We start from the raw sequence: 17272 nt of genomic DNA on the forward strand, positions 1-17272 counted from the left end.
TGGGAACTGGCTAAACAAACCGCTGCCAGGTACTGCATGTTTTTAAAGCTGTAAAATATTATTAGGGAAATTCATTTACAAGAATCAATTTTAATAGTCTAGATATGTTATCTACTATAGTTCTCTAAAATCTATGCATTACCATGCACCAAAGAATATGAATTGTGGGCTTTTTATGTCAGTGGTGACATACTTTCTAATGGCAAGGATTAGAACACAATTTCTAATACCCACGCGACTTTCTGTCTTGTGTGTGTGCAGAAAGCAAAGCTAGCCACAGTCATAAGAGCGTGGCTAGACAAGTAGGCACCATCTGACATCCAGATCTTTTTTTAATTAATTGTGACATAAACATGCATGCTTGGATCACCTGAGGGAGAACATGAATGGGCGTAATCTGATTTACTTTAAATTAAAAAGATAGGGTTTTAGCAAAATTATCCAATATTTTTTTAGATCAGTGGCCCAAGGCCAGGCCAATGGGTAGGTTTAAGGGACGGACACCTTGGATGCTTTGCAGGAGAGGAGTTTAAAAAGAGCAGGTCCTGCAACCATTGTTGCCGATCTAATTCACATCTCATGGGAGGCACACTTTGGCCTTTTCACCTTTGATGTTAAAGGATCTTGACCCTGTACTGTGGATGTCTGGTGTCCCCAGACATGACGATCACGACAATCAACAGGTATCCATTGGCACCTGCAGGAAATCACAATATCTTCCTGAAATTAATTATGGCATCAACTAGGAGAGATGAATATATGACAACAATGACAGAGACTGTAGTGGCTGTTTACATGCAGCCAGCAGTACCTCTGTCCCTGTATCACTGTGCTAGTGTTCAGTAATTATTTAGTGATAGGGTAACTTAGTCAATATCAATAGTCCAATATATCATAAAGAGTACAGTAGAAATAGAGACACAGATTCTTACCACCATCCAGTAGAGCGAGAACTGCCAGCACCAGAAATGGGGAAGACTTTCCAACAAACTCATACATTACAGAACCAAATGGAGCCCCGGCTGTAGAGATATTCAGAATGTGAGAAAGGAAATCTCAAGAGAAGATACAGAAACATTCACAGGACAGCACAAGGAGAGATAGGAAATATAGATACTTACTGAGAACACCCAACGCTAGACCTCCCAGTGCTATACCCATTGCTTTTCCTCTCTCATAGTCATCAGTGTACACATTTGCAAGCATCCCCAGACCTGAAGGAACATGTATAACCATACATGCATGGAAACAAAATCACATTTGATAAGAGTAGACATTTCATAGACTTAAAGATGGGCATGTATTATTTATGTTAAAGAGCAATGTAATGCTAAACAGCAGAGTAATGAGACATTAGGATTAGGCAGCTTCATTCATATACAGTACTCCTCCTTCAGCCGTAGTAGTAAAACCTTCCCCTGACCATTCTTTATTGTGCATCTCTTTGGAGTGAAAACCTGTCATGTCTCTGTTGTTAATTGTGTCACAGACCTGTGCAAAGCTGTCTCCAATTTTGCTGCCAGAGGTCACAAATACCCAAAAAAAACTTGTTGCATAGACTTTGCGAACTTAGAGGCAGCCTGATTTGCCTCTAAGTTTGTCACTACTATGCTGAATACATGTCTCATATGGTCCTCAAAAAGATTATCTACTGGTCAGTTTTTAAAGGGCAACTCAGATTTTTATATGAAGACTAGGGCAGTTATACAGTATGGTAATACAGTATGACATGACTTAGTCCGTTTGCATGTGGGCAAATCCGTTCATTTGGAAGTCCGTCGGAAATCCGCCGAATGTCCGTCGGTTCTTGTCTGCCAAAAAGTCTAGTTGAGTGTTAGGAATTCAGAAAATTTCTGGTTGTGCTAAGTTTTTATTGATACAAAATGGCTGACTTTATGACACAAGATGTTCTCTCTCCATTACCAATGTTGGTAGGAAAGAGTTTCTCTGAAACCACTAGGTTTGCACTTAAATAGTTTAACATTCAAATGCAGCCTGGCTAGGATCACAATATTATGTGAGCATGTGTAATAACATAAACCCTGTTTTCCTAGGGCAGCACACTGCAACCATGTAATTTTAAAGAACTAATGGTGCTGATATAGTTATGATTAGCTAAACAATGTTGGCTTTTTTAGTAACACCTCTATAACATTTAATTATTAATTAAACAGTAAATTACTAGTAAATTGTATAAAACCAATATGCAAGCCAATATATATATATATATATATATATATATATATATATATATATATATATATATATATATATATATATATGTCTAAAATAAAAAAGTCAAATGAATAAAGAATATAAATATGTTTAGAAACTGAAATAAAACAAATGTAAAAAGCAATATATAAATAATAATAATGAACTTGGTCCCTGATATTCAAGCTTCTGACGCTGGCAAGATAAGAAGTTGCCATGAGCTTGTCATGTACAGCAAATGCCATTAGGTGTGGACTCCAACAATCAGATAAGCTATTTTAACAATTTTATATTGTGAGTGCATTTTTACCAGAGTTTATGGTATAAAAGTTTTTTGCTACATGATGTCAACATTTGGTATTTTTCCTTTATTTTACGTATGCCTGTGTACACTGGCTTTTGTTCACATTAGAACTTCTTCTTTTCGAATACGAGTTAATAGAAACGGATAATAGAAAAACAAGTCAATACAAACGCAGCTTGTAGCAGGTTGATTCAGCTTAGAAGGAGACAGAGCAGATCAGAATAAGTTCTAAGGCTGGATTTACACCTATGCCGTTTTAGTGCTTTTTGCATTTTGCAGATTTGCACTACAGTCCATTTAACATTGTTTCCTATGGAACACGATCTGTAGTGCAAATCTGCAAAATGCAAAAAGCACTAAAATGCATAGGTGTGAATCCATCCTGAGGAGATAACAACCAAAGTGAGTGATGAGAACCACTGTGTGGGTATATATGTTGTGTGCTAAGTTATTTCCTAACAAAACAAAAAAAAAAACCTCCTCCTGCTGTTTGTCCAACTGTTTTATCTTCTACTTGTGCCCACCACCATTTTTCTAGCACAAGTTCACTGTTCGTTACAGCTTAGGGTTCTACATGATAATATTGTTGACTTTCTCTTGAGGGAGCAGTGCAGTGAAAATGCCCTGTACACACAACCGGTTTTCCCACTGGAATAAACACTGAAGGTTTTTCCAACGGAATTCCGATGAATTCTGATGAAATTCGGCTGAAGCTGTCTTTCATACACACGATCACACCAAATTCAGATTGCGGTGACGTATAACACGTATGATGGGACTAGAAAAAGGAAGTTCAATAGCCAGTAGCCAATAGCTTCCGTCTCATACTTGCTTCAGAGCATGCGTCGTTTTTGGTACGTCGGAACAGCATACAGACGAGCGGTTTTCCCGATAGGAATTTGTTTTCCGTAAGAAAAATATAGAACATGTTCTCTTTCTAGGTCCATCAGAATTTTCGAAGTAAAAAGTCCAATGGGGCATACACATGGTTGGAATATTCAATGAAAAGCTCCCGTCTGACTTTTTCTGTCAGAAATTCCGACCATGTGTAAGGGTCAAAAGAAGTACTATGAAGCAGCAAAATAGTAAAAAAGCAACAGTTTAAAGCTGGCCATACATTATACAATTTTCTTATTCAAAGTGGTTGTAAACCTCTGATTGTGAATTTTACCTATAGGTAAGCCTAGAAGAAGGCTTACCTTTAGGTAGTGGAAATATCTTCTAAACGTGTGCAGTTTAGGAGATATTTGCTGTACACTGCGCCAATGAGGTCATTGCAAATGCGCTGTGAAGGAACAACACTCAGTGCTGTCTCTTCACTCGCAAGTGCCATGACTGGTGGCTCCCGTATGCATGCGCGGGAGTGACGTCACATGGCTCCGGCCAGTCACAGAGCCGGAGTCCGCAGCCCCAGAAGGAAGAGGGGTGAAGATGGATGCGGCCACCAGCAGGGACAGCGTGGGCTCTGTTTGCAGGTAAGTGGCACATAATGCATTATGCTTTTACATTGCAGGGGAACAAAGAGGAAGTAAAACCCATCAGGGTTTACTTTCTCTTTAATTTCCTTTAGATTTACCTTTAACTATGTAGTGCAAGGGCCTTCTTGATTGCATACAAATTGAATGTGTTTAGCTTTGACCTCATATTATATGGTTTGGTAAATCTAAAGGAAAATTGTACAAGATGATTGTATAATGTATGGCCAGCCTTAAGGTTGTCATTGACATATGACAGTATTCAGTACTTCAGACATACAGTAATTGTACAGCCCAGGGGTAATGCCTTTCAGCTGCCCTCCCAGAAAACATTCACGTGGATTAAACAGACTGTTTGAGGCACCAGGGTATATAAGGGAAGAAAACAAAGATTGGAAGTATTTCTTCCTAGTCAATGATTCTTAATTTAACAACAGGGAGTGTTCAAAATGTTGCTACAGACATGGGATTTCCAAATTATCGACCAAATTAGGCAGGCCATAACAAACCGTGTATGAGCAGGCTGAATGTACCAAGTTGATCGATCGAACAACTTGGTTACAATCAGCATGCCGGGTTTTACCTGCAATTATCGCTAGCAGCTGCTATAGCCGCTAGCAATAATCACTGCCTTCTCCCAGAGGGGATGGCTTCCTGACCCAGCAGGATGGATTTCTGCATCAGCCCTGTCTTTGTTGATGGGGGAATCAAGCAGGTTTCTTGCTGACAACCTGTGGTTGCCAGAAAGAAATTCACTCCGTGTATGGCCTGCCTTAAGGAACAATTATGTCACAACTATGACCAATTTAAAAGAGTTAGAGTATGAGGATATACAGTAGGTGGTGTGTATAAAGAGAAGTAGGGTGCATAACAGAGCTAGCAGACACACCAAGAACGTATTGTACAGTAGAGGGGTTTTAAAAGTATGAAATACATATAAAGTATAAATAACTATACAATAAATGACAAAGGGGCAATAATACAGAATGGATTCAGCTGTTAGCCAGCCAACTCTGTGAAAGATGGTGTCCATTAGGGCCATTTTAATAAAGAGGCAAAAAAAGAACATTTGTCCATGACCTTTGTAGAGGCCTACTCTAAAAGAGCTCATATCTCCTCCTTCACTACCAGTCCTAAAATTCACCGGAATATGCCACATCGAAACAAAATATTCTGATATAGTTTAATCCTAATTCAGCACTACTTATGAGCCTAAATCAGTCCTAATAATTTTGTGAGTAACATAGCTTCCACCAAAACCATACCATGGCTTCCATGTCAAAAGTATTCAAAAAGCCCCTTGCTGAACCAATGCTTAGCACAGCAGAGCCTTGGTCAGATAGTTTGTATAGTTTGGTTCCTCTGGCCTGCCTCCCTATAAACTGTTGGGAAATATTTTCTTGTTGGTCTCCTAGTGAAACAGTTGTGTGCAGTTGGCAATAAATTGCTCCACAGTATTTGGCTGCATCTGTGCTACACACTAGCGGTTCTGAATGTACAGTTAGCTATTAAGGCAAACAGAAATGATTTGCATTGCTTTACCTACAATCTCGAAATAAGAAGCAAGTCCTTGTTTTTGGTGATGGATTATGTCCATGGATGGCTGAATATCTTCTGTTCGAGGAAGGCTCTACTGTGCTACGCCATGTTTACATGAGAAACCATAATTGCGATCTTCTTACCTGCCACAGTTGAAAATGAAGATCCAACTCCCTGCAGTGATCTTGCCACAAAAAGTAATGTGTAAGAGCCAGAGAAGGCAAACACTAATGGAAAGAGACAGTCATTATTCATTATTCTAGATGTAATGCCTGCACAATAAAAAGACATATACAACTATATTTTTAATAAAAATTTACATTTACTCTTCCTTTAATTATTGCCATCATATCATTGTCCTAATTCCATCAGTGGTAACATAATAGTGTTGAAAGGCTCTACATTATAGCTACACAGAGAAGTCAGAATTCAAGAAGTTATCTATGCCTACAAAGTGTTTTCTGGTGCACTTTGAGATTTAGATGGAAAGCCCCTATCAAAAAATGTTTATGTTCATATCAAGTGTAAGATTCAAATTTCTTTGCTGCTTTAAAAGTGTGTCAGATTAATTGTGATTGGTTATGAAGGGCAACACTACCACTTCCCACTGTAGCAAATGCCAAATAAAGCCAAAAGCTAACCACAATGGCATTTGAAATCACATTTATTTTGATTGGACTTTTTTATGGCATGGTCTGTGTCAGACCCATTCTTATTGTGTAACACAACTGCAAAGTGTCAAATACAAGGACATAACTATTAGACATGGGCGCCGTCAATAAATTTGTTTCGTTCCGTTCCGTTCCAGTTCATGTTAGAATTAATTCGTACTTCGTATTTCGTGTCCGAAATTCAATTTCAATTCGTACGAAATACGAATTGTCGTTAGGTTCGTTAACTTGTATGAACGTTCTTTACGATGAATTTAAAGGAAAAAATATATACCTCAATATGACAATATGTCCAAATTTCGTTACTACGGAAACAACACGTGACTTGGTTGACCAATCAGAGGTTTTCTTCTGCTGCTGAGGCCTACAGGGCAGGCCCGATCATGTGACTTCCCTTTGTGGGTTAGTTAGTGTAGTGGAGCAGATCACACGATTATTTGTCTGTGCATCTGAGCGAATATCTTTGCAATCCTTAGTTTTTCAATGTTCATTTTAGTTTATATCAGTTGTAATTTGCAAGTGTATCATCTTTTAGTGTTTAGTTTTTCGTTTTTTGGTTGGTTTTGAGAGATCATTTTTTTTTTTCTTTCATTTCTTGTTTCATTTAGTTAATATTTTGTTATTTTCTGTTGGTATAATATTTTTTTTGTACATTTGGTGATTTTGGTGTTAGTTTGCTGCAATCAAAATCATATTTTTTTTGTCTACATTTTTCTAACTTTTAAAGGAAAAATGAGCAGCAAACAAGGCCAAAAAAGCAGTAAGAGTGCTGCTGGGAGAGGGAGAGCTATGAGCCGTGTACATGAGCAGCAGGTGGGACGTTCTGTCTCTGTGTTCTCTGAGCTCAGCTCACCTCCCATAAAGCTGAGGCGACTGGGAGTGAAGACTGCTGGTGGTAAAGAGCCTGGCAAACAGCAGACATTTGCATGTCGCCAGCTGTTCCAGGATTTACCTCCTAGAACCAGCAGCACAATTCATAGCAAAAGTGTGTCCCAATGTGCTCCAATATGCCCTGATGTGCCCCAATGTGCTCCAATATACCCTGATGTGCCCCAATGTGCTCCAATATGCCCTGATGTGCCCCGATGTGCCCCAATGTGCTCCAATATGCCCTGATGTGCCCCAATGTGCCCTGATGTGCTCCAATGTGCCCTGATGTGCCCCCACCATTCTTCTCATTTACACATATGACTGCTAGAACAGATAAAAAGACATTTAGGGAAATTGATCAAGCTTGAAGCGAACAGAACCTGGAGCAGTTGCCCATGGCAACCAATCAGCTTCTCTTCAGTTTGTTCCGTTAAGATTTGAAAATACAAGAGAGAAGCAGATTGTCTGCCATGCATCGCTGGTCCAGTTTTCGCCTGATCACCCCACACTGTTTGGGGTCACCGGGGATGTGCGGAGAGCACATGCTTGGTAACACCAAACAATTTCCAGTGACCCCGCATATCCCCGCTGACCCCGTACAGTGCGGGGTATAAAAACAAAAGCAGCTGTGCATGGCAGCCATGTGCTCATTATGAGGGGCTCCCACCATCCCTGTGCTGTGCTGACTTCCTCCTGGGGCTGTACCCCTGCTATGCTCAGTATGTCAGCACAGGAATGGTGGAAACCCCTCATAATGAGCACAGCAGAGGTACAGCCCCAAGAGGAAGTCAGCATAGCACAAAGATGATGGGAGCCCCTCATAATAAGCAAAATGACTGAGTCGTCGATGCGACGACAACTGATCCAAAATTCGTAAACAAAAGTTCGTATTGCGTACAAAATTCGGACGCATGGCAATTCGTATTCCGGATCCTCCCGAACGTACGAATTTAGGGAAATTCGTACGAATTTGCGATTCGTACGAAACTAATCGCACATGTCTAATAACTATAGCTGTAGCAGTTGATGGAGCTGCTATGGTGCCTGGAGGTCTGTCTAGCTACACAGTTATTCGTACAGTTGTGTAAAATTAGAATTTGGCAAATACATTTGGATAAAATAAAATTATATATAGTTAGAGCACCTATACACAAATGTTATAGAAGCAATTAGTGTTGTGCATCACTATAGAAATTATCGTTTACAGGACTTGTTTTTAAGATGGATCTGCTAAACATCGACTCTAAGCCCTTGTACACACGGTCGACATTCCGCCGCAAAATGATCAGACCATGTTGTCGGATAATCCGACCGTGTGTGGGCTCCATCGGACTGTTTCCATCGGAATATCTGACCGGCAAAGTTTTAGAGCTGGGCTATAAAAATTTCCGAACAACATGTCTGATGGGACTTTGTCCTATCGTTTGTAGAGAATTCCGATCGGACAAAGTGCCACGCATGCTTAGATCAAATTCCTAGACCAAAGCTATTGGCTACTAGCCTGAACGTATTCCCGTCGTAACGAAAAAACGTCACCACGTTCTAAATGATCGGATTTTCCAACAACTGTGTCCGACCGTGTGTATGCAACACAAGTTTCGGACAAAATCCGACTGATTTTGTTGTCGAAATGTCCGACCGTGTGTACAAGGGCTAAGGCTGGATTCACATTTTTAGTGCTTTTTGCATAGGGCAGATTTGCCCTACAGTCCAATTAACATGGTTTCCCATGGCACATGTTCTGCAGTGCAAATCTGCAAAATGCAAAAAGCACTAAAAATGCATAGGTGTGAATCCAGCCTTATAGCCATCTCAAAGACAATAGGGGTTATTTACTAAAGGCAAATCCACTTTGCACTACAAGTGCACTTGGAAGTAAAGTCGCTGTAGATCCTAGGGGGACATGCAAGGAAAATATAAAACAGCATTTTAGCTTGCACATGATTGGATGATAAAATCAGCAGAGCTTCCCCATTATTTCAGATGTACCCCTTAGCCCTTGTACACACGGTCGGAGATTCCGTCGGAATATGTCCTATCGGACCGTTTTGTCAGATATTCCGACTGTGTGTGGTATGCATCGGACTGTTTCCGTCTGAATATCCGTCGGACCAAATTTTCCAACTTGCTGGAAATATTTTCCGACAAACTGCTCCGATCAGACATACTCTGATCATGTGCAGCCTACTCCGACGGACAAAGTACCACGCATGCTCAGATCAAATTCCTAGACCAAAGCTATTGGCTACTAGCCTGAACGTAGTCCCATCGTAACGAAATAACGTCATCACGTTACGTACAATCGGATTTTCCGACAACTTTGTCCGTCCGTGTGTATGCAACAGTTTCGGACAAAATCCGTCGGACAAAATCCAACGGATTTGGTTGTCAGAATGTCCGACCGTGTGTACAAGGGCTTAGATTTACAGAAACTGCACTTCCAAGTGCACTTGTAGTGCAAAGTGGATTTGCCTTTCGTAAATAACCCCCAATATCTCTAGTGATAAAACATAATAACTGCCCCTTCGTAGCTGTGATGAGGCCCTGTCAGACATAGTTATAATCCTCACCAATTGTGAATTATTGGGTATATCTACTGTAGACTGTTGACCCCGTCTGGTTCCAAAATACGAAGATCAACAATACCAACACGATTGACAATCCAAACAGTTTTTTGATTAGCATTTTGTTAATAGGCTCTGGGATGCTGTCATGTTTTTCATTTAATCCAACAGTGACGGATCAAACAGTCATGAGCTCTGAGCATTGCTGCAGCCACAGTCATCCTGATCTTTTTTCAGATGTCTGATCAAATATTGAAGTTATATTTTTAGCATTACTTTTAGAATTGGATTAAGTTAAATTTTATAGAAGAAAAAAAACAATATGTTTATTAATCCAAGTTTTTTAATTAATCACCCTAATCAGTAGTGCCTAATGTGTCTAGAACCAAAATCTAGTAGACAAAATCTGAATTTTAACATAAATCCAAACCAAAACTAATTGACATTTAGTTTGTGAAAACATTGTGCAGCATGAAAGATTTTTTTTTTCGGTTTTCAATTTTTTCATCCTTTCTGCTGATCTCCTCCAGCCTCTTTCAGCCACTGTCAGTCTACATGCACTTGCTGAAGCATTGCTCTGGATTAGCTTGCTGATAGTGACAACAGTAGAGTACAGCTATAAAAATGTGTGTTGGCATGGCCGCTATTAGCCTCCATTGGGAGTACATGTGATGGGGTGTAACATTCTGTAAAATCCATTCTACACAGGTAATGCGGGGACAAAGTCCCATTACTACCTCCAGCAACCAGAGGTTTACACAGGAAATAATGGCAAACATTTCAGAAGTGCATAATTCCTTCACCAAATGAAACATACATAATGATGAAATAACATTAACTATAATTAAAAGCATCAACAGTAATTAACCACTTAAGGACCGGAAAGGATTTGCCCCCTTAATGACCAAGCCATTTTTTGCAATACGGCACTGCATCACTTTAACGTCGCGCGACGTTGTACCCAAACAACATTTATGTCCTTTTTTTCCCACAAATAGAGCTTGGTGATATTTGATCACCTCTGTGGTTTTTATTTTTTTGCGCTATAAACAAAAAAAGAGCGTCAATTTTAAAATAAAACCAAATATTTTTTACTTTTTGGTATAATAAATACCCCAAAATAAATATTTTTTTTCATCAGTTTAGGCCAATATGTATTCTACATATATTTGTTAAAAAATTTGCAATAATCGTATATTGATTGGTTTGCGCAAATGTTATAGCCTCTACAAAATAGGGCTACAAAATAGCATCTACAAAATAGGGCAAAATCGATTTATGGCATTTCTATTATTTATTTATTTTTTACTAGTAATGGCAGTGATCAGTGGGAAAGATCGGACATTTTTGAAACTTTTTTGGGACCAGTGATATATATACAGCGATCAAAGCTAAAAATAGCCGCTGATTACTGTATAAATGGCACTGGCAGGGAAGGGGTTTACATTAGGGGGCGATCAAGGGGTAAAGTGTTCCCTAGAGAGGCGTTTCTAACTGTGGGGGCAGTGTACTGACTGGAGGAGGAGAGAGATCGCTGTTCCTGATCACTGGGAACAGCAGATCTCTCTTTGCTCCCATGTTAGAACGGGGATCTGTGTATTTACATTCTGGCTCTCTGTGGAGCGATTGCGGGTGGGCTGGCTCTTAAAGCGCCCAAAATGCACCTATGGCGATTTGCGCAGCCGTGCCAACCTGTCACAGTATAAGGACGATGGCTGGTCTGCCAGTGGTTAAAGAGTATCAAACAACTGGGGTTTAAGGCTACAAATGCTGGGAGGGTGTTTTTCAAAGTGATTTTGCAACAAAATAAAGCATAAGGATGGATGGGTGAGTTTGCTTTGAATATTAAAAATGCATAATACAGTGTTTCCACTTTGTGGTGCTCAGATACAGTTCAGTTCTGTTTTAAGTTGGCATGTAGAGGCTGGGTCAGTTCAAGACCATCTACCCATAACTGAAATGTCAGTTTTAGGTATATGAACCATTTAACCCCAACAAGCATGGTCAGTGGATGGGCATGATCTGGCATGGAACAGTATTTGTAGGCATCCGTTCAGTCATCACTAGTTATAGGTAAATATGCCAAAGCTTGATTATGCCATAAATGTAATAGGTGAAAGCACCAGGGATGGGGCTTGTATCAAAATGATTAATTTAAATGTAAAATTTACCTGAAAGTTACCAAAAATCTTTGTAAATGTACAGTAACATATGCACAAATCTAATTAGTTATGATGTCACATCTTTGGTACTCCTTTAGGATATGATCTATGTATATGCAGAGGCATTTTCACTGTAATGTTCAGTATGACTTGATCTAGCTACCACAAGGTGTCTGCTCTTTCCTTTGCCTTACTAAACAACCATCAAATTGCCAGGACTTTCAATATAGGGACATACAGTGCCTTGAAAAAGTATTCACACCCCTTGAAATTTTCCACATTGTGCCATGTTACAAGCAAAATGTAAATGTTTATTCGGATTTTATGTGATAGACCAACACAAAGTGGCATATACGGTAATTGTAAAATGGAAGTACAATGATAAATGATTTTCACATTTTTTTTACAAATAAATATCCGAAAAGTGTGGTGTGCATTTGTATTCAGCCCCCTTTACTCTGATATCCCTAGCTAAAACCTAGTGGAACTAATTACCTTCAGAAGTCACTGAATTAGTAAATAGAGTCCACCTGTGTGTAATTTAATTTCAGTATAAATACAGCTGTTCTGTGAAGCCCTCAGAGGTTTGTTAGAGAACCTTAGTGAACAAACAGCACCATGAAGGCCAAGGAACACACCAGACAGGTCAGGGATAAAGTTGTGGTGAAGTTTAAAGCAGGGTTAGGTTATAAAAAAATATCCCAAGCTTTGAACATCTCACAGAGCCCTGTTCAATACATCATTCGAAAATAGAAAGAGTATGGCACAACTGCAAACCTACCAAGACATGCCCGTCCACCTAAACTGATAGGACAGGCAAGGAGAGCATTATTCAGAGAAGCAGCCAAGAGGCTCATGATAACTCTGGAGGAGCTGCAGAGATCCACAGCTCAGGTGGGAGAATCTGTCCACAGGACAACTTCTAGTCGTGCACTCCACAAATCTGGCCTTTATGAAAGAGTGGCAAGAAGAAAGTCATTGTTGAAAAAAAGCCTTAAGAAGTCCCATTTGCAGTTTGTGAGAAGCCTTGTGTGGACACAGCAAACATGCAGAAGAAAGTTCTCTGGTCAGATGAGACCAAAATGGAACTTTTTGGCCTAAAAGCAAAAGGCTATGTGTGGAGAAAAACTAACACTGCACATCATCCTGAACACACCCTCCCCACCATGAAACATGGCATTCCGAACTTCAAGAACGCGATGAAATACGACAAGCCGAGAAAATTGAAGTTCAATAGCCAGTGCGGCTCTTCTGCTTGATTCCAAGCATGAGTAGAACTTTATGCGTCGGAATTGTGTACACACGATCAGAATTTCTGACAACGGATTTTGTTGTCTGGAAATTAGAGATCCAGATCTCAAATTTTGTGTTTCGGAAATTCCGATGGAAAATGTCCGAGGAGCCTACACAGTCAGAATTTCTGGCAAAAATCTCCCAATGAATGCCAACCGTGTGTACGCGGCATTATGCCGCGTACACACGACCGGACTTTTCAACGGACTACAACTTTCGGCAGAGTTCCGACTGACTTTTGGAACGAACGGACTTGGTCACACACAAGCACACCAAAGTCAGACGGAATCGAACGTGATGACGTACGAGCGGACTAGAATAAGGAAGTTCATAGCCAGTAGCCAATAGCTGCCCTAGCGTCGGTTTTTATCCGCCGGACTAGCATACAGACAAACGGATTTTTCGGCGGGACCCAAGTGTGTCAGAAAGATTTGAAACATGTTTTAAATCTAAAGTCCGTTTGATTTTTAGACAACAAAGGTCTGATGAAGCCCACACACGATCGTATTGTCCATATAGTCCGGTCGTGTGTATGCGGCATTAGAGTCTGAAAAATAATTGAGACTGGGGGCAGAGGTTCACCTTCCAGCAGGACAACGACCCTAAACATACAGACAGAGCTACAATGGAATGGTTTAGACCAAAGCATAGTCATGTGTTAGAAAGGCCCAGTCAAAGTCCAGACCTAAATCCAATTGAGAATCTGTGGCATGACTTGAAAATGAATTTGTAAAACATTTTGAAAAACATTTATCCTTTTCCTTCCACTTCACAATTATGTGCCATTTGTTCCGGACGATCGACTATCCGTTTTTTGTAGCATGCTAGTCTCATGTCGAAAGTGAAGAGGTTACTCACAATACGAAAATTTTCGGACGACAGAATACAACGTCAGTAGTGACGTAATGTGTTGAATAGTTTTGTATGTATTCTTTCATTTCTGAGCATACCTAGTCTTGCTCTTATGATTTTTTTCAGACAAAAACCGTACTAATGAAATGAAAATGGGACATTGAGTAAAAAAAGTATAACTTTTTTTACAGTTTGCACATCCAGCTTTTGTTTGAGGAAAGGGCTGTCGAAAGCACCGTACTAATGATCTGAAAATTGTCAGACAGCTCAATGTACACATTTTTCCATCTGATTTTCATATCATGTGTACAGGCCTTTAGACCCCATACACACTATTAGATTTTATCCAAATTTTTGTCTTATTTGTCAGATTTACCAAAACCATGTAGTGCAAGGGCCTGCCTAAATGCACACAAATTGCAACTCTTATGCTGCGTACAGACGATCAGAATTTCCCACAATCAAACTACAACGGATGTTGACTCAAACTTGTCTTGCATACACACAGTCACACAAAAATGTGTCGGAAATTCTAAATGTCAAGAACGCAGTGACATACAACACATAAGACGAGCCGAGAAAAATGAAGTTCAATAGCCAGTGCGGCTCTTCTGCTTGATTCCGAGCATGTGTGGACTTTTGTGATTTGGAATTGTGTACACACGATCGGAATTTCCAACAACAAGTCTTGTTGCAGCTGCTGCAGCCCACACACGATCGAATGGTCTGCTGGAATTGTTCCGTCGGACCTTTGATGTTGAAAAGTCTGGTCGTGTGTACGCGGCATTACATTCCCTTTTTTATTGCACATGTATCTGTGAACACATTAGGTATTGCACTATTTAGTCACCTTTTCATTCATTGACTATTTATAGTTGTTTCTACTTTTATTTTTGCTTATTCAACACATAGTAGCGCAGGGGACAACTATCAATAACACTTTCACAGTACCTGCCTTTGCACAGGCAGCTGTTTCTATTATTTTATCTTCTGTCACATTTTTGGGTTTTCACTTCTAGCAAAAAAACAAAAAAAAAAAACCCCATACTATACGTGTACCACCAGCAACCCTTCACTACTTATAAGATAATGAGCCACTTGAGACTTTTTCTATATGCACTTGTAAGTCATGTAATTTACTCACTGAGAGTAGACAGGAACAGGATGACAAATCCACAGAATAAAGGCGTATCATATCCTACCCTATGAACAACAAAAAATAATTAAATATTAAAGTGAAGCAAACATTTGTCTAGTCACAAACAGGCCTTCTTGCGTTAGACTGACCACATACAGCCATACCTGTTGGTTATCAGCCCTACTAAAGGGTTCACCAGGAGCTGTAATATTGCTTTGGAGGCAAACAGTAAACCAACTTGTACATTCTCATCCTGTAATACACTCTTTTCCCTGGTACAAGTCTCATTCTTTGGAGGTCCTTGGATCTTGTCATTGGTCCCTTGAGTTTGAGGATTACCATGATGATCTGGACCTCCACTGGATATGGAAGAATTGTCAAATAAAGAGTAAATGTATTGAAATGAAGAATTGGTGACAGATTGAGAAGAAGTCACCTGGACTATAGATGTATTTCCATTCACGTGTTCTTTTTCATACAAAAAGCTTGGGATGATGGGCACTAAAGAAAGAAATGTTACAGATGAGTAGATAAAAAAAAAATACTCATACTTTATTTATTGTTTTGAACCAGCAGAACTCACTGTAATTTTGTTTAAAAAAGGTCGCCTTTATTTATAACAAGGGAAATTGCAAATGCAATGTCTAATTCCAAATTATTTTTCAGAGGGTCAGCTGGATCTCCAAACATACCTACAACTGTGAACAGCATATTGTCCAGTAGTAGACCCACAGACACCACCACAAGGACCACCTCCCGGGACCCTCTCTTCTCTTTTAACCAATTGCAAAGATTACACTTCATCTTGGCAAGACGGAAAACACCCTGAAAAAAGGAAAAAAAAAACAATTACGTTTTTAAAAATTAGGTCTTACAAAGGATGATGTCAAATGGCAATGTGGCGCAGATCCCGTTATTAACAGAAAAGCTGATTGGCACCATTACAGCATAGAAATGCATGGAGATTACTACAGGACAGTGATGGCAAACCTTGGAATCCCAGATGTTTTGGAACTACATTTTTCATGATGCTCAACTACACTGCAGAGCGCATGAAAATCATGGGGAATGTAGTTCCAAAACATCTGGGGTGCTAAGGATCGCCATCACTGCTATAGGATAAAGCAATTATATTCCAAAAATACTGCATTAAGCATTTTTTTAAAGGGAATAAAAAGTCATTTTGTGCATATTTTCTTTGTTTATTATAGTCTGGACTAATAACGTTTAAAATAAGATATTTTTAATAAGGTGGATAAAACAAAATTGCAAATTAAAATTTGATAGTTTCATATACAACCAGCAGATGGAGCTGTATTTTGAAGCTTTTATTTACTGCCTGTTGTAAAAAGCTGGTTTAAAGTGCTCAATAGTCCAAGCTGACGTTTACACATAGATTAATCTGCCAAAGCAGTGACTCCTCCCCCTCACTGCCCATCCCTCCATAGGGCTCTGTATGAATTCTGCATTAACAGATATAAAACAGATATAAAAGTATAAACTGGTATAAATCTTTGTAGCAGCTTATATATGTCTTAATTCCTACTCACATGTAAAAACATACACAAGAGGGTTAAAAAGGCCTAGTGAATTACCACCAAAACCATTTATTAAAAACACACAACAGTGTTATACTCACAAAACTGGAATAAAATCAAGCTTATCAAGTAAACAGCTCCAGCAGGTGAGATAGGTCTTTTTTTGAAAGCCTGTGCCGTGCAAAACACACTCAAAAACTTCACCCGGTGCCAATAAAATGTGCACACACATAGGAAGTGAACACAAAAAAGTGCAACGGGTGCACAAGCCCTCTGAAATCAGAGGGCCTTGCCCTGAATCCCTCAGGGCATTAGGCTCCTGACAGGGACAAGGGTACTTAAAACATGGTCTGTCTGTCCGAGACCAGACAGACCCCGTCCTTTGGAAGATCTACCGAAACAGACCCACCCAAGTACTAGGTGGGGCTCCCCCGATGGGAGACCCCAAGAAGAGAGAGGGCGAGCCAGAAGGCTATGTCCACCCCCTTCCCAGATGTTCAGGACAGGCCCGAGGACCTGTGACCCTACTAATCACACGTGCAGTGCACAACACAAAAAACATGACACACAAATAAAGGTAATAAATTAAATAAAGTGGGGGAGGAATAAATGGAGAGGAGAGTGAAAAAGGTGGCCATTGTGTAACACAATG

At 39.8% G+C, this 17272-nt stretch overlaps 1 protein-coding gene across 1 annotated transcript in view; it reads right to left on the reverse strand.

Moving 5' to 3' along the window:
* The window catches only part of SLC18A1 (solute carrier family 18 member A1), a 78801-nt gene that overhangs the window by 53628 nt on the left and 7901 nt on the right, over nt 1-17272 (reverse strand). Inside the window, exons 2-7 of the mRNA XM_077469796.1 lie at nt 15775-15907; nt 15247-15583; nt 15089-15147; nt 5676-5759; nt 1122-1214; nt 933-1022 (exon numbers count right to left, since the gene is read on the reverse strand). Coding sequence (XP_077325922.1) covers nt 933-1022; nt 1122-1214; nt 5676-5759; nt 15089-15147; nt 15247-15583; nt 15775-15886 — 775 coding nt within the window. The 5' untranslated portion in view covers nt 15887-15907. The remainder of the gene's footprint in view (nt 1-932; nt 1023-1121; nt 1215-5675; nt 5760-15088; nt 15148-15246; nt 15584-15774; nt 15908-17272) is intronic.

Source organism: Lithobates pipiens, unplaced genomic scaffold (genome assembly GCF_037356315.1).
Source record: "Lithobates pipiens isolate NorthernLeopardFrog02 unplaced genomic scaffold, aLitPip1_a1.2 Scaffold_8, whole genome shotgun sequence".
Taxonomy (NCBI): Eukaryota; Metazoa; Chordata; class Amphibia; order Anura; family Ranidae; genus Lithobates; species Lithobates pipiens.